This window comes from Carcharodon carcharias, chromosome 17 (genome assembly GCF_017639515.1).
Source record: "Carcharodon carcharias isolate sCarCar2 chromosome 17, sCarCar2.pri, whole genome shotgun sequence".
NCBI lineage: Eukaryota > Metazoa > Chordata > Chondrichthyes > Lamniformes > Lamnidae > Carcharodon > Carcharodon carcharias.
Window position 1 is genome coordinate 71496010 of NC_054483.1, and position 22816 is coordinate 71518825.

General features: G+C 44.2%; 1 protein-coding gene across 3 annotated transcripts in view; it reads right to left on the bottom strand.

Moving 5' to 3' along the window:
* casp7 (caspase 7, apoptosis-related cysteine peptidase) overlaps positions 1-22816 on the bottom strand; it is a 54080-nt gene that overhangs the window by 28743 nt on the left and 2521 nt on the right. For 2 of the 3 annotated variants that reach the window (XM_041209907.1, XM_041209906.1), the window contains exon 2: positions 8599-8716. In XM_041209907.1, coding sequence (XP_041065841.1) covers positions 8599-8714 — 116 coding nt within the window. In that variant the 5' untranslated portion in view covers positions 8715-8716. Of the gene's footprint in view, positions 1-8598; positions 8717-10312; positions 10408-22816 lie in introns of all 3 variants that reach the window. The other variant, XM_041209905.1, reaches the window with a different exon arrangement.

Here is a 22816-nt window from a genome sequence, read left to right on the forward strand (position 1 = left end):
ATCTTATCCCACAACAGTAATGTCACAAATACCTTTGTACAATTAGATTTATGAACAAACACATGAACATATGAATTAGCAGCAGGAGTTATTGTTTTATCGTCACCTTTTATCCCATTTTCAATCTTTTTTCCCACCACCGTCCCCTCCCCCACTCTACCCCCACAAGGGCCATCTTTCACTTGTTCATGCTGTTCTTTCCAGGTTGCTTACCCTTGTCCTGCCATTATCACATTCTGCTTTCTGATCTTAACGCCATCATCAGCACCTCCTTTAGCCAGTACCACTATCATTAACACCCCTCTGTCCTTTTGTCCATGACATCTCTGGCAATCTCTGTTTTGCCTCCACTGGTCTTCTGGTCTTCTATCCAGCTTCACCTGCTCCATCCTCCTTCAACAGTATAAATTTCATTACATTTTTACTTCTCTTTAGCTCTGAAGAAGAGTCACAAGGGCTTGAAACATTAACTTTTTTTTCTCTCCACAGATGCTGTTAGATTGGCTGAGTTTTTCCAGCATTTTCTGTTTTTGTTTCAGATTTCCAACACCTGCAGTATTTTGCTTTTATTTAAGAGATGAATCAAGATTGTTGGGCCCTTATGACCAAGGGAAGGACCTCCTCGTTTCTTTTAAAAGCTCCCTGCTAGGATCTCCAGTGTTTCCCTTAACAGACTTACATGATTACAGTATTGCATGCCATTTAAAAGACAACAAATTTGTACCATGCAGCATTGCTGCTCTACTAATGTCATGCACCAGCACAAATGAGGTGCTTGGGCCCAGCACAACCTTCTGATAAAGAGATCACGGGTCAACTGAACCCAATTGATGTACTGCAATTCTGTCTATAGAATTATGCTATCAATGAATTCCTCTTATTAAAATAAATTTATGTCTTCCTTTATTAGAAATAGATAAAGACATGGAAACTACAACAATTATACATTTCAGGGCTGAAGCAGGCCTTTGAAACTAAATAAAATGTGATCTTACAGAAATAGAAGACAGAATTTTGAGCCCCCACTGTGGCCCGAAACAGAGGTGGGAGAGTGCTAAAATTAGCGCCACTAACCTGCGTGCCGGTTCCCTAGCTCCATTCTGCAACACCACCCCCCCCCCCCACCCCCCACCACCCGCCCCACTTCCAGAGGCGGGATGGAGTGGGGGTGGGGGTGGTGACAGGGCTACCTGCCCACAAGAGGAGGGTAGCTAATTGTACTAGCCAATGGCCACTTGAAGGTCAATTGTTAGAGGGGGATTGGGATTTTACAGTTGGCCTGTAGGGGGCTGACCGAGAGGCAGAACTCCAGGCAGGCTTAGAGGCCTTCCTTGCCACATTGATGGCCTGGCTGCAAAGTCTGCTTTTTATTTTAAACTTGAAAAATTTGGAGATTTGGTATCCTGCTGCTTTCAAGTTGGAGGGCCTCCTATTGGCCCTCCAGCTTTGAATGGCCACCCACCATCCTTAACTGAACAGTGAGCCCAACCTCATGCCATTAATTGACCAATTCAGGGAAAATCACAAGTGAGTGACTGTTTCCCACACAATGGGGGTTTCTGACCTCCCATCTGAGACTGATGGTTGGGTTCAGATCGTGCAAGAAAATTCTGGCATTGAAAATTTTGCTCACTTTAAAAATTCATAAACATTGAGTGAAAATAAAGCCCATTACAAATTATGAAAATTGTATGACAAAATCTAAATTTTCTCGTACTTTCTCTTTATATGGCATTATTTCATGGGGCACGTGTACTAAAAGCTCAATTAAATGCCGAGGTGCTGTCCTCACCTGGTCTGGCCAACATGTGGCTCCAGACCCACAGCAATGTGGTTGACACTTAAATGCCCTCTGAACAAGGCAATATATGCTGACCTAGCCAGCGATGCCCACATCCCATGAACAAATAAATTAAAAAAAAACAGAAAACACACAGCAGTCTGTATTGACACTACACAACTAGAGTGGAGCATGGGTCTGAATGTACGCTCCTCATTTATGTAATATATTACATATATCATCATAGATAGAATTACATTGTAACACAGAGCACCTTTACAAATTTAATTGCCTAATCATTCATCTGATAAAAGTACTCCTGTTTGTGAGAATTTAACCCAGCAAGGAAACGTGTACCTTACTGGAAGTTTAGATTCTGATCAAACCCTTGTTAGTTTCTATAATGGATTGATGGTGAAATCTGTACTGAAAAGGCTCCTTTCCTGATCTTTGCAGACTTAACAGAAAGGTATCACAGCAGCTGGTTCAGTTAGTCTGCTTCCAGGGTTTTTGGGAGATGATACCTTCCCTTCCCTGCTAAACAGTGCTTTTCCACATTTACTTACACTTACATTCAAAGTACAAACCTTACTGTTACTGTGTTTAGCTGCGCAAGCCTTGAAAGCCAGGCACTCCACTCATTCAAAATACACTCCTTTAAGAGGGTGACAGCAAGCAGCACTATTGGATTGTGTACTGTATTACCCACTGCTGGTAGGAAAGTGGTACTTCATCAACAAGAGTTCCTGCTTTTTTAGGTGGACAAACTTAAAGAAGGTTATAAATATCTTTTAAAGTGGAGGGGAAATTTCAGATTTTTACTACTGGTATCTAAAGTTTGAAACTATGAAAATTGTAACATAAAAAAGTCACTTTTTTATGTTTAAATGACTTGGTGGCAGCCACATTTGCTAAAACTTAATTCTTGTTTAAGGCAAAAAAAAATTAAAATTATTTCAATATGTGTAGATTCAAGCAGGGCAATAAATAGCCACCCCTAGACATTGGCCAATTCAGGTTCAAAGGGCCTTACAATCACAATCATAACTGAACAAATTACTTTGCTACTTGGACTCTTGCTATCAACAAAATCATAAAACCTACTAATCATAAAACACGCTCAAAAACTGACAACTTGAAGCGGGGTTTAGCAATCATTTAAAATAGCAATTCTTCTGATGTGTTAGGCTGATTATCATTTTAGTACAGGAGTTTGGCAAAATCCTGGCAACATGTCTGCATAATGCATGTGACTAGGCTCATCTCATTTTGAAAAAGTGAGGAAGAATGAGATGGACAGGAGGACCGTCGGAGTCAGGCCTCACTATGAACTGGCGTCGGTCCAGTTCAGTTTTGTTCAGAGGAATCCATGTGTGCCCGGAGCTTATAACGCACTGCGAACACAGCATCGATTTAAGAATTTTAATATGAACTGAAGTACATCTATAGGTGCCATACTTGCAAAGTTGAAGGTCATTTACCTGGATTCCACATTAACTGGCACTCCACACTGCATCTGCAAATCTTTATCCGACTATTTGAAACAGCAACAGGCCAGAAAACTGTCATGCTCCACCATTACTCTGTGTGACACTGAATAGTGGTGCAAGTGAGGCCATTCAACATGTTCAAATCCCCCGAGTCAGCAGCAGGTCATGCTGGACTTTTCTATAGGACTATTCAGAGGGCTCCCTGTGACTTAACAACCTGCTGAGGTCATCCAGGCCTCTTACTCCTTTGCTGACAATCACAGTGCTGATCGAGACAATTTTCTCAATAGTAAACTGGGTGAAGAAAGCCATAAATGTTGCTCACACCAATTTATCAGGTAGGGAGGATACATAGGGCTTTTTGTTCTCTAATGAAGAAGCACTATACAATAAAACAAACTGCAGAGATAAAGGGGGAAGGCAACTAACCCACTCATAGAAGGACAGTTGTCAGTTTAAATATTGTAAGGATGCATGTCTCATATTTAACCAGCATTTTAAAATTTAAATCTGACTGGCTGAGTTTTCCCGGATTTGCGAAACGTGCTAGCTGAAAGAAGGCAAACACTGCTGGTTCCAGGAGATCAGTGTCCTTTCACTTTTCTGTTGCAACCAGTCTTCCTTCTTCACCCATCCCACCCATTGCCTTCCCTCCCAGCCCGTCCTATTGCGTCCATTAGGCCTCTGATAACCTCTGCCTTGAATCTTCCAATCTCCTTCACAAGGCCACTGCCTCATCTCTGGCCTTTGACCTCACCCACGTGCCCCCCTCAGATCCTGGCCTCCCAAGTTTTGTCTGGCTCCGTATCTCTTCCCCATTGCACTGACTTGCCTGATCTTTCCCAGCTTTGAACACCAATTTCCCTCCCCCATTCACCTTGTGATTTTCCACTTCCCTCCCCACTTCCTGCCTTGGCTCTGGAGTCAGATCCTCCCCACCATGCAACAAATGTGGCCTCCCAATCTTCCCTGGCTGCACCCTGATGCCAAAGGCCTATGGCCAGTAGCCAGCCAGCCACTGGCTGCGAGAATCAAATGGAGGCAAATCATGCTAATCAGGCCCTGCCATTAAGTTACACAGGGCCTTCAGGGTTTCACAGTGTAAAAAAACAGCAATCTCGCTCCCTCCCTGCCTCCAATTTAGCAATCAGCCCAAAACTTTTCAAAAGCCGTTGAATCTACCCAAGGGTTAACAATAGTGACTGGACTTCCAAAATGTGGCTGACAGATGTAAGCAGATGACATTACTGAACTCACAAATGTCACTTTCCTTATTTCCATTAAAAAGGAGGAACACCCAAAAATTACTAATGAGGTAAAAAAAAACAAGTACTCTATCATATAACGGCAATTAAATTTGGGAACTGTTTATATAGTACAATGATTTCCAATGGAGTTAGTGGAAATTGCTAATAGTAACATTACTGTTCAATAGTTGCTTTAATTTTTTGACACAATAGAAGTAAAATAATAAATTAAATCGCTCACCAATTCTTTGTATTATTAATACAAAGATGATTGAAAGGGAACAATACTTGGTTAGGGGTCAGGGATCACAGGAAGATGAAAGGAGGTCACGAGGGTTTTAATGGTCATTGTCTCAGATGAAGCAAAGCAGCCGAAAAACCTTTTCTGGTGAAGCTTCATTACTCAGTGTGTGGATAAAGATACTTGTCCAGATCTTCCGATCTCTGGATAATCAAAGACTGAACATACCCAGGAAGATGCGCTATGGGGCCCCTTGGAAGTTCCAATGCACTGACTGTGGGAATTGCCTGGGAAGTTTGAACTTCCGGTGAGCACTTCCCCCACTCCAAGACCTTCCATAAAAGTCTCCAACTCTGAGCTAGAGTCAGAAACGTTGGACAGTTCCGACTTACTTAGATGGATAGTGACCTAGGAGATATTAGATGGATAAATCCTAGTCTAACTCCTGGGTAACTATACAACTGACCCTCCCCACCCCCACCCCCCCATCACTCACACTGACTCCTCCGACAACCCCCTCAACACTCAAACTCTGCCCCGATTATTCCCCACAACCCAACAACCCCCCAGAACCCACAACTCCCCACCATTACCCCCTCAACTTCCCCCGACCCAGCTAGCCCACACCACTCAACACCGCCGCTGACCCGACTCCACCACCCGACTCCCCACTGTTTAGCCCTTGCCACCCAACTTGACAACCTCTCCCAACTTGACTACCTGCCCGACCCACCTACTCACTCACCCACCTGCCATCCTTCCACCCTACCCACTTACATACTTACCTCCTCTCCATAGCTTTTCGTAGAAGCACTGGGACATTTAAACTCTTACTTGCCAGAATAGGGAGCTGGTGCTGTAAAAAGAGGGCTTGGCTTGTCTTCCCCCAATCCAGCGCTACGAAGAAGCAGTTCCTTTTCAGGCACACTCCGCAGTTCAGGAGAAGCCGGGATTGGAAGACCCTGCCCGACATGAGAGCTCTGAAATGTAGGAGCAGAGTGGCAAACCGACGGGGACTGTCACTCCATGGAAGATCGGGGGCATTGTGTAGTGTGGCTTTTTGTCAACCTTGTGTGGCCTCTGCACCAGAAATACAGGGTCACCCTGGCCTCATCTATTCATACACATTTCAGCTTAACCAGCCTAAAAGCAGACAACAGGCAGGATACACTGCGACAAATATGTCCTACTCAAGAGTAGGTGAAAATATCCCAAGAGTTAAGACAATTAGGTCAGAACACTCAATGGAAGGAATTCAAAAACCCTCCCATGTCTTGTGCATCATTGATACATGCATTGAACAGATATTGATTATTTTCCAAAACATGAACTTGCTGGGTGGAGCTAAGCAAAGAGAAGACAGACTTGTTGGGGGTACCTCAACATATCAGGTTTTAAAATAGTTTTACCTGTGCACAGGATGGGTATAGGTTTAAAAACAAAATGTGACAGTGTAAATGCAAAAGTAGCTGAGGTGTTCTGGTAAAGGAATCTGGATATTAAAATGCAAAATGTGATTGCAGCCTTCTCATTAATGGCCTAGGATGTGTGAGTCTGACGTTCACATGCATTCCAAAAATGTTTTAATCAAGTGGATGTGGTGTTGCCATTTCTGATGGTACATTCCAATTGTTATCATCCAACTAAATTTCCAATAAGAACTTTACCCAACATCTGCAGCTCTTTTCTGGTGTCCGACAAGCTATTTGGTTGTTTGTAATAGGAAATCCAAATCCTTTTAGAATTTCATCTAGTCTTTAGTTCACGACAGTTAAATAAGCAAATCACCATGATCAAGGTGTCAGCACAACAAGGCACTGGAGGCTGAAATTTACAGCGTCTTTGGGGGTGGGAAGGCAGGCAAAATGGGAAAGTGTCCAGGGAGATGCCTGATGCCTTTGCACTGCCATGCCACTTTTCTAGAGGCAGCAAAGTTGGTGGACAGGCTATCCGTCTGCAGCTCAATTGAGGCACTTAAGTAGCCGTTTAAGGGCCCTCCTCATCCCCGATGTCATTTTACCAGAGGCAGGGGGACCTCTACCTCATGGGGACATGAGGAGACCACCAGGTAAACCTGGTGGTAGGGTTGCCAACTGTAATTAAATGTATTCCTGGAGGCTTCATCACATGATTTGCCCCCATGCTCCAGCCATTAGTCAGCCAACACATCCAGCCTTGGGACATACTGCCTTCCTAAGCCATTTGGAAAGCACAAGACTCATGCCCCAATTGGATGATGCATGACTGTCAGCCAAACAGACTTTTTCACCCCATCTTCAATACTTATATATCTTGTGAAGAGAAATTTTCAAAAGATTTTTAAAAATAAAAGCTATCTTTTTTAATATCCCTATATTTTTCTCCAGGGTTGCACATAGCAATGCCCCAGAAATTGATATTCAATTCCGAGAGACTCCAGGCCAATCCTGGGGGGTTGGCAACTCTACCTGGTGGCCTTCCAGTGGCCTTGAGGGGTGCGGGGGGAGGGGGAAAGGAATGAGTGTGGAGAGGCTTTTGTTTGGACCACGAAGGGGCCCGCCAAAAGCAATGGCTGCCCTTGCGGCATCAATAATGCCAGCCTTCAGCAACCCCATCCCCCACTTTCCATTACTGGCCCCGTTGCCCTGAATCTCACTTACCTGGCTGTGACGACACATGCGACCTTGTGGCCCTGCTGAGGTTCCTGAGCTGCCAGCCCCCTGGTTGGGCCAGCACTCTTAGGGGGTGTGGGCCACCACCTTTAATTGGATGGTTAGCCTGTCAGTAGCCACTTAGCTAACTGCTGCCAGTAAAACTTGGTCCTGGGTCCCACTGCCTGACAAAGCAGGGTCGCCCCACTTTCAGCCCTGATGCCAGCATCCCTGTTGCCTTTGGAATATCCCCGCCTAAGAGTTTTTATAAGCAGTTTAGAATGGATACTAAAGCAATACAAAGTAAGGATGATACCAAAATTATAGTTAAGAAGAGAGAATTAAGATAATCGGGACTATTTCAGTAGGGACTGTAGTAGGGAAAAGAGGGGAAATTTTGAAGAGTTCTGATATTCAAAATAGTGAAAACCTCTTCTGGTTGGAGAGTTGATGATGGGAGATCATCAATTTAAAATAATTACTAAGCGAGCGAGTGGAAAAGTTAGGAGAAATTTCTTTACACAGAGAGATGTTGGAGCAGAGAGGGCTTTGCAATAGAGAGGAGTTAAGATTAAGGCAATTATATTTTAAAAGGAAAACTGGATAAGTATTTGAAGCTAAGGAAGGGAAAGGGCGAAGGGGAGAGAGAGCAGTAAGTTTAGTTCTGGATTGCCCTAGCAAAGAATTGGCACCAACATAATGGATAGAATGAACTCCCTCTGTGAACTTTTGGAATTTTATGTTTCTCCATCCACTTCTATTCTCTATCAACCCAGAAAGCCTTTATTTAAACGGCTTTTTGGCTTGGCAATGCCATCTAACTGATACACAGCCAAAAAAGAAATCAGTTAAGCTGCTAACAAAGTAGAAATCTTCAATAAGCTCAGCCACATTTGTCACTCTTAGCAACTACAGTGCTCTATAAAGCTTATGTCATAGAGTTTATAACCCTATTGAGTGGCTTTATATTTTCCTATTTTCACTCTGGATTCTGAAGAATCCAAAGCAATGCAGAGAAGTCAACAGAATAAGGAATTCTACTAGAAGCCAGCATTTAGTCTGTGCAGCACTGGACAGATATAACCAGATCATCTGTGAACACTGGCCAACAGAGCCTAGCAAGGAGGTCTGGCAGTAGGCATTCCACAAAGTATAAATGCCAGGAAATATAGTGGAAGCCAAGTTGACCGCTTTTAAAGTTAAAACTTACTTGAAATTTAGAAATCTTGATGACCTGTCTGGCCTTGCATCAACAGTATCTCCCAATGCTGTGTCATCTTCCTCTGTTCCTGGTACATCAGAGGAGCCACCTTCCTTTTCAGTCATATCTAGTGCATGACAAGAGTTATTGGTATAATTTGTTAAGCGTACTAGATGCTTAAAAACTTAATGTGAACATTCAGTAAAGCATGATCACTGAAGCTGATAATATTTAACTTTCTGAGAAATTGAATAAACATGATCATCCCTCACTAAACGGTTAAATAATTAAACATATTTAAATGTATAAGCAACCAGTCACCGTTAACAAACCCAATCAATCATTTAGGAAGTTTATCAAAAAATATATTAGTCATATTCATAACAATTTAAATGTGTAATGCAGATATTTATATGCTACATAGTACATTTTTCATAGTCTCTTCAAATAAAGTTTGGATCAGTTTGTTTTAAGGCTTAATTCCCCACACATCCCCAACATTCTTCTCGAGTTTAGTTTTACTGTGAACTAACATCCACTTACATACTTCCAGCAGGTACCAATGGATAGCAAACAGCTGGGGATCCCCTTCCCTTCCTGACCCACATAGTGTGGCCCAGTCAATAGCATATGGGCTCTGTATCAGATGATCAATGACTGAAGCCCTCCCCACCAACTCTGTGATTTGAGTCCATAATCATTGCTATAACTTGGCTTAAGGAGGGGCAGAAATGGCAGCTCAACATCCCTGGATATAGAGTTTTCAGACAGGATAGGGAGGGGGATAAAAAAGGTAGGGATGGAGCATTACTGCTTAAAGAACCAATTACAGCTGTGAGGAGGGATGATATACTAAAATGAAGCGTCAAATGAGGCCATATGGATTGAGCTCAGAAATAAAAAAGGGACAGACACACTGCTAGGAGTAAACTATAGACCCCCAAATAGTGGAAGAGAGTTAGAAGAGCAAATATGTAGACATCGCTGAGTGCAAAAACAATAGGGCAGTAATCATTGGGAACTTCAACTACCCTAATATCAATTGGGACACAAACAGTGTGAAGGGCACAGTGGGCACAAAATTCTTGAACTGCATTCAAGAGAACTTTTTAGGCCAGCGCATAACAAGCCCAATGGGAGGAGTCACAATTCTAGATTTAGTTTTAGGAAATGGAGCTGGGCAAGTGGATGAAGTAGCAGTGGGGAACCATTTTGGAGACAGTGATCATAATATAGTTAGATTTAGCACCATTTTGGAAAAGGACAAAGATAGAACAGGAGTGAAAGTTCTCAGTTGGGGGAAGACAAATTTTACGAAGCTCGGGGGTGCGCTGGCAAATGTGGACAGCTATTAGAGGGGAAAACTGTCTCAATTCAGTAGGAGGCATTCAAAGGTGAGATTCCATGGGCACAGTGTAGACTTATCCCCACAAAACAAATGGGTGTACTGCCAAATCTAAAGCTCCCTGGTTATCCAGAAGCACACAGGCCACAATAAAGCAGAAAAAGAAAGCTTATGACCGTCACAAAAGACTTAATATTGTAGAAATGCTAGAGGAGTGTAGAAAGTACAGGGGTAGAGTAAAAATAGAAATTAGGAAAGCAAAGAGAGGATACGAAAAAACATTGGCAGGTAAAATCAAAGAAAACCCAAAGATGTTTTACCAGTACACAAAGAGCAAGAGAATAACTAAGGAAAGGGTAGGATCTATCAGAGACATACGTGGTAACTTGTGCATTGATGCTGAAGATGTGAGCAGGGTTCTTAATGAGTACTTTGTCTCTGTCTTCACTAAGGAGAGGGATGATGCAGACATTCTATTTAAAAGAAAAGTGTGAAACATTAGATACATTAAGCATAGTGAGAGAGGAAGTACTGGAACAACGGACATCCTTAAAGGTGGATAAGTCACCAGGGCCGGATGGATTGTATACGAGGCTGTTAAAGGAAGCCAGGGAGGGAATAGGGGATGCTCTGAGAATCATTTTCCAATCCTCACTAGCTATGGTGAGGTACCAGAGGATTGGAGGTCTGCAAATGTTGTACCATTACTTAAAAAGGGTGTAAGGGATAGGCCAGAAAATTACAGACCAGTCAGTCTGATTTCAGTGGTGGGCAAATTATTGGAATCAATTCTGAGGGATGGGATAACAGGTTGATCAGGGACAGTCAGCATGGTTTTGTTAGGGGAAGATGGTTTCTTACTAATCTAATAGAATTTTTTGAGGAGGTAACAAGGAGGAAGGTAGTGCAGTAGATACTGTCTACATGAATTTTAGTAAGGTATTTGACAAGGTCCCAAATGGCAGACTGGTCAGAAAAGTGAGATCCCATGGGATACTGGGGAAGGTGGCAAGTTGGATCCAAAATTGGCTCAGTGACACGAAACAAAGCGTAATGGTCAATGGATGTTTTTGAGAATGGAAAATGGTTTCCAGTGGTGTTCCACAGAGCTCAGTGTTGGGCCCTTGCTGTTTGTTGTATATCACAGAATCACAGTGCAAAAGAGGTCCTTTGGCCCATCGAGTCTGCACTGACACGTGAGAAACACCTGATCTACCTACCTAATCCCATTTACCAGCACTTGGCTCATAGCCTCGAATGTTATGATGTGCCAAGTGCTCATCCAGGTACTTTTTAAAGGATGTGAGGCAACCCTCCTCCACCACCCTCCCAGGCAGTGCATTCCAGACCGTCACCACCCTCTGGGTAAAAAAGATTTTCCTCACATCCCCCTGAATCTCCTGCCACTCACCTTGAACTTATGCCCCCTTGTGACTGACCCTTCAACTCAGGGGAATAGCTGCTCCCTATCCACCCTGTCCATGCCCCTCATAATCTTGTACACCTCGATCAGGTCGCCCCTCAGTCTTCTCTGCTCCAACGAAAACAACCCAAGTATATCCAACTCTCTTCATAACTTAAATGTTTCATCCCAGGCAACATCCTGGTGAATCTGCTCTGCACCCCCTCCAGTGCAATCACATCCTTCTCATAATGTGGCGACCAGAACCGCACACAGTATTCCAGCTGTGGCTTCACCAAGGTTCTATACAACTCCAACATGATCTCCCTACTTTTATAATCTATGCCTCGATTGATAAAGGCAAGTATCCCATATGCCTTTTTCACCACCCCACTAACATGCCCCTCTGCCTTCAGAGATCTATGGACACACACGTCAAGGTCCCTTTGTTCCTCAGAACTTCCTACCGTCATGCCATTCATTGAATACTTCCTTGTCAAATTACTCCTTCCAAAGTGTATCTTTCACACTTTTCAGGGTTAAATTCCATCTGCCACTTATCTGCCCATTTGACCATCCCGTCTTTTTCTTCCTGTAGCCCAAGACACTCAACCTCACTGTTAACCACCTGGCCAATTTTTGTGTCATCCGCAAACTTACTAATCCTACCCCCCACATGGTCACCTATGTCGTTTATATAAATGAGGAATAATAGGGGAACGAGCACAGATCCTTGTGGTACGCCACTGGACACTGGCTTCCAGTCACTAAAGCATCCTTCTGTCATCACACTCTGCCTCCTACAACTAAGCCAATTTTGAATCCACCTTATCAAATAACCCTGTATCCCATGTGCCTTCTTTATAAGTCTCCCATGTGGGACCTTGTCAAAGGCTTTGCTGAAATCCATATAAACTACATCAACTGCACTACCCTCATCTACACATCTGGTCACCTCCTCAAAAAAATTCAATCAAATTTGTTAGGCATGACCTCCTTCTGACAAAGCCATGCTGACTATCCCTGATCAAACCTTGCCTCTCCAAGTGGAGATAGGTACTCTCCTTCAGAAATTTCTCCAATAGTTTCCCTACCACTGACGTGAGACTCACTGGCCTGTAGTTCCCTGGCTTATCTCAACAACCCTTCTTCAATAGCGGAACCACATTAGCTGTTCTCCAGTCCTCTGGCACCTCCCCCGTGGCCAGAGAGGAATTAAAAATTTGGGTCAGAGCCCCTGCTGTCTCCCTCCCTTGCCTCCCTCAGCAGTCTGGGACACAAATCATCCGGACCTGGAGACTTGTCAACTTTTAAGCCTGCCAACACCTCCAATACCTTGTCACTCCCTATATCAATTTGCTTAAGAACCTCAGTCTCTCTCCCCAAGTTCGATAACTTCATCCTCATTCTCTTGGGTGAAGCCGGATGTGAAGTATTCATTCAGTATATATTAATGATTTGGACATAAAAGTGGGAGGTATGATTGGGAAACTTACAGATGACACAAAAATTGTCCGTGTAGTTGATAGTGAAGGGGATAGTTGTAGACACCAGATTTATATCAATGGTTTGGTTGAGTGGGCAGAAAAGTGGCAAATGGAATTCAATCCAGAAAAGTGTGAGGTAATGCATTTGGGGAGGGCCAACAAAGCAAAGGGATACTCAATAAATGGGAAGTTATTGAGAGAGGTTGATGAAGTGAGAGACTTTGGAGTGCATGTCCACAGATTCCTGAAGGCAGCAGGACAGGTGGACAAAGTGGTAAGGAAAGCATATGGAATGCAATACGAGATATTGAATACAAAAGTAGGGATATAATGATGGAACTATATAAAATGCTGGTTAGGCCACAGATGGAATTTTGTGTACAGTTCTGTTTACCACATTACAGGAGGAACATAATTGCCTTGGAGAGACCAAGAATGTGGCCAGGGCATGAAAATTGCAGCTATGAGGAGAGATTGGATAGGCTGGGGTTGTTTTCCTTGGAACAGAGGAAGCTGAGGGGCGACCTAATTGAGGCATACAGAATTATGAGGGGCCTAGATAGGGTAGGTGGTAAAGACTTGTTTCCCCTACTGAGGGGTCAATTACCAGGGGGCACAGGTTTAAGGTGATTGGTAGAAAGATTAGAGGGGACATCAGGAAAAACATTATCTGCAAGGGTGGTGGGTGTTTGAAATTCACTGCCGAAATCGATGCTTGAGGCTGAAACGCTCAAATCATTTAAAAGGTACTTGGGTCTGCATCTGAAGTGCCATATCCTGCGAGGCTATGGACCAGACGCTGGAAAGCGGGGTTAAAATGAGCTGCTAGTTTCTTTTTCTGGCCAGCATTCATGATGGGATGAATGGCCTCTTTCTGCACCATAACTTTTCTATGGTTCTAAGCTGACTCTGCAGTGCATTACTGAGGGAGCAACGCAACTGCAGAGATTCCACCTTTTGGATGAGTTGTTAATTTGTCTGTTCAGATGAATGCAAACAAGCCTACAGAGTTATAAAGACAAGCAGGGTTTTTTTTTTCTGCTGCCTTGGCCCACATTTTTCTCTCAACCCAAAAGTAGTGAAACAAATTAAGTGGCAATGGAGCATTTGTTCCTTGTGGGACTTGCTGTTTTGTACAGATTTAAAATGGCTGCCATGGTGGCTGTTAAAACATGCTGATTTTGTTCAGACTGAGGGCATATTTTTAATATTAATTTCATGTAATAGAGAAAATGGAAGATCTATTAGAAGGACTTCAGCTAAGTGAAATTTACTGATAAATAGCCTGTATTTATATGGGGTCCACTCTACTCGATTTGCCCTAAATAGAGCTTGATGTATTTAATAAGTGACGCGGTCAATAATCACACCCAAACTCTATTTCTTTTTCATCTTTGTTGGTAGAGCAGTATCCATTACGAATACACCAGTTCAGAACATGTTTATGACATCGGCATATGAGTACACAAATAACATGAGAATAAACCCACTGTGGACAGCTATGCAGGAAGTAGTTTTAAGTAACCAAAATGGCTGAAACCAGTTAACGTTTCGAGTCCGCATGACTCTTCAGCAGAACTAAGGAAAAATAGAAAAGGGGTGAAATATAAGCTGGTTTAAGGTGGGGGGGAGGGGGGGGGGTAGTTGGGACAAGAAGAGCTGGATAGAGGGCCAGTGATAGGTGGAGATAACCAAAAGATGTCACAGACAAAAGGACAAAGAGGTGTTGAAGGTGGTGGTATTATCTAAAGGAATGTGCTAATTAAGGGTAGAAAGCAGGACGAGCAAGGTACAGATAGCCCTAGTAGGTGTGGGGTGGGGTGAAGGAATCGAAAAAGGCTAAAAGGTAGATTTAAAACAATGCATGGAAATACATTTAAAAATAATGGAAATAGGTGGGAAAAGAAAAATCTATATAAATTATTGGAAAAAACAAAAAGGAAGGGGAAAATCGGAAAGGGGGTGGGGATGGAGGAGAGAGTTCATGATCTAAAATTGTTGAACTCAATATTCAGTCTGGAAGGCTGTAAAGTGCCGAGTTGGAAGATGAGGTGGTGTTCCTCCAGTTTGCGTTGAGCTTCACTGGAACAATGCAGCAAGCCAAGGACAGACATGTGGGCATGAGAGCAGGGTGGTGTGTTGAAATGGCAAGCGACAGGGAGGTCTGGGTAATGCATGCGGATAGAACGATGGTGTTTTGCAAAGCGGTCACCCACTCTGCATTTGGTCTCTCCAACGTAGAGGAAACCGCATTGGGAGTAGCGAATGCAGTAGACTAAGTTGAGGGAAGTGCTAGTGAAATGCTGCTTCACGTGAAATGAGTGTTTGGGCCCTTGGACGGTGAGGATAGGGGAAGTAAAGGTGCAGGTGTTGCATCTTCTGCGGTTGCATGGGAAGGTGCCGTGGGAGGGGGTTGAGGTGTAGGGGGTGATGGAGGAGTGGACCAGGGTGTCACGGAGGGAACGATCTCTATGGAATATCGCCGGGTGGGGGGGGTGAAGGGAAGATATGTTTGGTGGTGGCATCATGCTGGAGTTGGCGGAAATGGCGGAGGATGATCCTTTGAATGCAGAGGCTGCTGGGGTGATAAGTGAGGAAAAGGGGAACCCTATCATGTTTCTGGGAGGGAGAGGAAGGTGTGAGGGCGGATGCGCGGGAGATGGGCCAGACATGGTTGAGGGCCCTGTCAACCATACTGAGTGGAAAACCTCGGTTAAGGAAGAAGGAACAATGTCAGAGAAACTGTTTTTGAAAGTGGTATCGTCAGAACAGATGCGACGGAGGCGAAGGAACTGAGAGAATGGGCTGGAGTCCTTACAGGAAGCAGGGTGTGAGGAGCTGTAGTCGAGGTAGCTGTGGGAATTGGTAGGCTTGTACTGGATATTGGTGGACAGTCTATCACCAGAAATCGAGACATAGAGGTCAAGGAAGGGAAGGGAAGTATCAGAGATGGACCATGTGGAAATGATGGAGGGGTGGAAATTGGATTTATTAATATTGCTTTCAATTTCCACCCCTTGACCTCTCTGTCTCAATTTCTGGTAATAGACTGTCCACCAATATCCATTACAAGCCTACCGACTCCCACAGCTAACTCGACTACAGCTCCTCACCCCACTTCCTGTAAGGACTCCATCCCATTCTCTCAGTTCCTTTGCCTCCGTCGCATCTGTTCTGATGATGCCACTTTCAAAAACAGTTCCTCTGACATGTCCTCCTTCTTCCTTAACAGAGGTTTGCCACCCACGGTGGTTGAGAGGGCCCTCAACTGTGTCCGGCCCATCTCCCGCGCATCCGCCCTCACACCTTCTTCTCCCTCCCAGAAACATGATAGGGTCCCCCTTGTCCTCACTTATCACCCCACCAGCCTCCGCATTCAAAGCATCATCCTCCGCCATTTCCACCAACTCCAGCATGATGCCACCACCAAACACATATGCCCTTCGCCCCCCCCCCCCCCCGGCGGCATTTTGTAGAGATTGTTCCCTCCGGGACACCCTGGTCCACTCCTCAATCACCCCTACACCTCAACCCCCTCCCATGGCACCTTCCCATGCAACCGCAGAAGGTGCAACACCTGCACCTTTACTTCCCCTATCCTCACCGTCCAAGGGCCCAAACACTCATTTCAAGTGAAGCAGCATTTCACTTGCACTTCCCTCAACTTAGTCTACTGCATTCGCTACTCCCAATGCGGTCTCCTCTACATTGGAGAGACCAAACGCAGACTGGGTGACCGCTTTGCAGAACACCTTCGTTCTTTCCGCAAGCATTACCCAGACCTCCCTGTCGCTTGCCATTTCAATACTCCACCCTGCTCTCATGCCCACATGTCCATCCTTGGCCAGCTGCACTGTTCCAGTGAAGCTCAACGCAAACTGGAGGAACAGCACCTCACCTTCTGACTCGGGACTTTACAGCCACCCTGACTGAATATTGAGTTCTACAAAGAGATAAAAACAAAAAACTGCGGATGCTGGAAATCCAAAACAAAAACAGAATTACCTGGAAAAACTCAGCAGGTCTGGCAGCATCGGCGGAGAAGAAAAGAGCTGACGTTTCGAGTCCTCATGACCCTTCAATAGAACTGAGTGAACATTAGGAGAGGGGTGAAATAAGCTGGTTTAAGGTGCTGAGGTCGGGGGGGGGGGGGGTTAGAAAGAGAAGTGGGGGGGGGGGGAGAAGTGGGGGGGGGAGAGAAATGGGGGGGTGGTGGTTGTAGGGACAAGCAAGCAGTGATAGGAGCAGATAGTTAAAAGATGTCACAGACAAAAGAACAAAGGTGTTGAAGGTGGTGATATTATCTAAACGAATGTGCTAATTAAGAATGGATGGCAGGGCACTCAAAGTACAGCTCTTGTGGGGGTGGGGTGGAAAGACTAGCAGGGCATAAAAGATTTAAAAAGATTTGACAGGGCCCTCAACCATGTCCAGCCCATCTCCTGCACATCCGCCCTCACGCTTCTCCTCCCTCCCAAAAACATGATAGGGTCCCCCTTGTCCTCACTTATCACCCTACCAGCCTCCGCATTCAAAGGATCATCCTCCGCCAACTCCAGCATGATGCCACCACCAAACACATCTTCCCTTCACCCCACCCCCGGCGGCATTCCGTAGGGATCGTTCCCTCTGGGACACCCTGGCCCAATCCTCAACCCCCACCTATGGCACCTCCCCATGCCCACGCAAAAGATGCAACACCTGCCCCTTCACTTCCTCTCTCCTCACCGTCCAAGGGCCCAAACACACCTTTCAAGTGAAGCAGCATTTCACTTGCATTTCCCCCAACTTAGTCTACTGCATTCGTTGCTCCCAAGGCGGTCTCCTCTACATTGGAGATACCAAACGTAAACTGGGCGACCGCTTTGCAGAACACCTGCGGTCTGTCCGCAAGAAAGACCCAAATCTCCCTGTCGCTTGCCATTTCAACATTCCACCCAGCTCTCTTGCCCACATCTGTCCTTGGCCTGCTGCATTGTTCCAGTGAAGGTCAACGCAAACTGGAGGAACAGCACCTCATCTTCCAACTAGGCACTTTACAGCCTTCCAGACTGAATATCGAATTCAACAATTTTAGATCATGAACTCTCTCCTCCATCCCCACCCACTTTCCGATTTTCCCCATCCTTTTTGTTTTTTCCAATAATTTATATAGATTTTTCTTTTCCCACCTCTTTCCATTATTTTTAAATGTATTTCCATACATTGTTTTATCTCTACCTTTTAGCCTTTTTCGATTCCTTCAACCCACCCTACACCCACTAGGGATATCTGTACCTTGCTCGTCCTGCTTTCGACCCTTAATTAGCACATTCCTTTAGATAATATCACCACCTTCAACACCACTTTGTCCTTTTGTCTGTAACATCTTCTGGTTATCTCCACCTATCACTGGCCCTCTATCCAGCTCTTCTTGTCCCAACCCACCCCCCTCCCCCCCACAACCTTAAACCAGCTTATATTTCACCCCTTTTCTATTTTTCCTTAGTTCTGTTGAAGAGTCATGCGGACTCGAAACGTTAACTGTGCTCCTCTCCACAGATGCTGCCAGACCTGCTGAGTTTTTCCAGGTACTTTTGTTTTTGTTTTCGATTTCCAGCATCCGCAATTTTTTGCTTTTATAATATACAACCGCTTTAGTTCAGTTTCGTTGCAAGGTGGCTTTGGACATGCAATAATTTAAACTTGGAAATCATGCAAATGAATTGACTCCAAAGTGCATTGAAGCCAACAGGTGTGAGGCTACTTCCAAGAGTTGGTCCAGTATAAATCTAAGCTTAATGGAGCTTTTATTTTAATGATCATTTTAATTTTATTAAGTTTAACAGGCCATTTATTCTCATGCTGCTTGGCCACAGGACCGAGTGCAACATGCAGGCAGAAACATAGCTCACTCTACTGGACCCAATCTGTGAACTGTAGCTTTAGCATAATGACTATTTTAATTTCTGAGCCAAATCTCCTGCCTGTGAAGCACACATCAGCTCATTATATAAGCCCAGGTGCTTTTCATTTACTGATTTTATCTTGTCAATCATTTTCCTCTGCATTTTGCCTGAAGATAATGGTTCATTGCTGGGCAAGATTTAACTGACAGTAATTGTCAGCAATTGAACCACTCTCCCAAAACATCACAGCTTAATAGTGTGATTCTATCCTCACCTGAGCTTTCGTCACGATCCCCTAGGGACCGATGTTTGTTTTTAAAAAAAGAAATTTGGACTTCCAGTGACTGAAAGGATTATACAGCAAGCTATCAAGTTTTAAGACTTTCACTGTATCAAACAAACTAAAAGCAATATTGACTAAACATTCTTTTGATAGACAATTTATACTCTAAACTACGGAAAATTTTCTCGTTAACTTTTAAAACGTCCGAAATCCCCCTCCATGGTTATACTTAGTCCCTTAAGTGGATACTTCATTCTACAGGAACCAGTCCAAGGCATTTCTTAACTCCAGAGGATTACTTCTTTTTCCTTTCCCCTCAGGTAACTCCTAATCCCAAAACTGACTTTCGTGGTGAGGGATGAATTAGAAGATTCTACCCTCTAGCCAAAGCCAGATGAATCTTTGAGCCTCATTTAAAACCCTCATGAACTTAAATAACAGTGTGAGTTCCCATTCGCATCCTATGTGGTGAGCAACAGAAACTTGCTACTTTTATCGCTGCGTTCTATCTCAGATTGTAGCAGACTCATCATGTCTGAGAGGTTCAGTGATATTTTAAGAAAACCTGCAACCCAAACCTACAATGACTTCCCATGGACTTCTCCATTCCCAAAGCCCATTTCCACAGCAATGTGAATCACATGGCCCTTTTATCCAAGTAGAAATTATCTATCCTTTAGACCCACAACTCCATTCTATTTTGAAATGAAATAGACAGTCTAAAGAACAACCATAAAACCAGCTATTTCCAACACTTTCCTGTGACCAGAAGAACAAGAGTTCATCTACCGTCAGCATGACTGCCCCGGTCATTGTTTACAGGTGCGAATATCTTGCACCTTCTTCCCAGCAAAACAACCTGGGCCCCCCTCCAACATTCAAACAACCAAGCCACTCAGGCTCCTTGGCAGCAGAATTCAGGGCAGGCCACACAACCATGCCCCAACCCACTCCAAATCAAAGACAGTCCCAAAACAAATCAATCCCACAAACTTCACATCTGTAATAGTTTGCATTTCCAGTTTGGGTCACTGAATATCAATTGAGAATGGGAGCCCTGAACAAATTTTCACTCCTTAACTCAGGGCACTGAGATAAATTGTCATATCATATCAGAGTCCAGGGGTTGAATGCCAGTAAGTTTTTTTTCTAAAGAGATTAAAAGGATATATGAGACCAGCAAAGTTATTTTAACAGACAACTTCAAATCAACATAATGAATTAACTCATATGATGTGGACGTTGTTGGGAGTTGTGAACATTCAGGATAAACTTTGGGACTGGATAAGAAATTGACCAAAAGCTAGAAACAATGGGTACTTGTTAAGTAAGTAATACTGGGTGGTGGGAGGAGGGCAGAACGAGATGCCTCTGAGATAATTAGTTTCTGATTTTCATCAATGAATTGAAAACTCAACACAAGTCAGGCAGATTTGGAGATGAAACTAAACTAGGAGGGGCAATTAATTCTGAAGGCAGCTCAGAAAGTACAAAGTGAGTTGATTAAAATACCTAAAATGGTGCAGGACATTAACACCTTAGGGAGGGTGCAGAGCAGATTTACTAGAATACTGGCAGGGATGAAATACTTCAGCTACATGAAGAGACTAGACAAAACTGGGATTCATGTTCTTAAAGCAGAGAAGGTTAAGGGGCGATTTGATCAAGGTGTTCAGAATCTTGTAGGTCTTTAATAGTAAACTGTTTCCAGCAGCAGAAGAATTGGTAACAAGAGGATATTGATTAAAAAGGTAATTGGCCGAAGAACCAGAGGCAACATGAGGAAAACGATTGCACTGCCTGAAAGAGTGCTGGAACCAGTAAATAATGACTTTCAAAAGGGAATTGGATAAATACTTGGAAGTGGAAAGATTGTAGAGGTATTGGGAATGAGCTGGAGAGTAGGGTTGATTGGATAGCTCTTTCAAAGAACTGGCATAGGCACGATGGACCAAATGGCCGCCTTCTGTGCCTTACATTCTATAATCAAAGTGGGGAAAACAAAGGAAGCTGAAATTCAAAACAGACAAGTATAAACTACTGCCTATAGTGGAAAAGTTAGGCAAGAACTGGCCAAGGCGGAACTTGAAAGATACCCAGGAAGCCTAATAGATTTAAAGCTTTTCATGTCTAGTCACGGATGTGCTGCAATTAAATAGAATACTGAACTACATAGCTAAAACAATGGGTGACAAGTCAAGGACAGTTATGCCCAACTGTAGTGCTTTGCTCAGACTATCCCTAGTGTACAGCATCTGATTCTGGCTGAGACACTGGGGATATGTTCAAGCACTGGAGGTAGCTCCTAGAAAAAGCACAAAATGAATCTCTACCATTAGGGATCTGATAGGCATGGAAAGAGTGGAGGAAGGCTTCGATTTCTTATCCTTGAAAAGGGAAAAAACTGACAGGGCCTTATAAATATACATATGACACTACATATGATATGACAGGTATGGACCCCATGAAGTCTCATGGCATTAGGTCAAACATGGGCAAGGAAACCTGATTACCGCATACCACCCTCCCTCAGCTGATGAATCAGTGCTCCTCCATGTAGAGCATCACTTGGAGGAAGCACAGAGGGTAACAAGGGCTCAGAATGTTCTCTGGGTGAGAAGCTTCAATGTCCATTACCAAGAGTGGCTTGGTAGCACCAATGCTGACCAAGCTGGCAGAGTCCTAAATGACATAGCTGCTAGACTGGGTCTGTGGCAGCAGGTTCCCCCACCACCAGGAGGGAAAAACATACTTGACCTCATCCTCATCAACCTGCCTGCCTCAGATGCAATGACAGTATCGGCAGGAGTGACCACTGCACAGTCATTGTGGAGACGAAGTCCCGCCTTCACATTGAGGATACCCTCCATCGTGTTGCATGGCACTACCACTGTGCTAAATGGGATAGATTTCGAACAGATCTAGCAACTCAAGACTGGGCATACATGAGGCGCTGTGGGCCATCTGCAGCAGAATTGTGCTCGAACACAATCTGTAACCTCATGGCCCACCATATCCTCCATTCTACCATTACCATCAAGCCAGGGGATCAACCCTGGTTCAAAGAAGAGTGCAGGAGGGCATGCCAGGACAGCACCAGGCATACCTAAAAATGAGGTGTCCGCCTGGTGAAGCTATAAAACAGGACTACTTGTGTGCTAAACAGCATAAGCAGCAAGTGATAGACAGAGGTAAATGATCGCACAACCAGCGGATGAGATCTAAGCTCTGCAGTCCTGCCACATCCAGTTGTGAATGGTGGTGGACAATTAAACAACTCAATGGAAGAGGAGGCTCCACAAATATCCCCATACTCAATGATGGAGGTGCCCAGCACAGCAGTGCAAAACATAAGGCTGAAGCACTGGCAACAATCTTCAGCCAGAAGTGCCGAATGGATGATCCATCTCAGCCTCCTCTGGAGGTCCCCAGCATCACAAATGCTAGTCTTCAGCCAATTCGATTCACTCCACATGATGTCAAGAAATGGCTGAAGGCACTGGATGCTGCAAGGGCTATGGGCCCTGACAACATTCCAGCAATAGTACTGAAGACTTGTGCTCCAGAACTTGCCATGCCCCTAGCCAAGCTGTTCCAGTACAGCTACAACACTGGCATCTACCTATGTGGAAAATTGCCCAGTTGTGTCCTCTACACAAAAAGGACAAATCTAACCTGGCCAATTACCGCCCCATTAGTCTACTCTCCATCATCAACAATGCTATCAAGCAGCACTTGTTTAGCAATAACTTGCTCATTGATGCCCAGTTTGAGTTGCACCAGGGTCACTCAGCTCCTGACCTCATTACAGCCTTGGTTCAA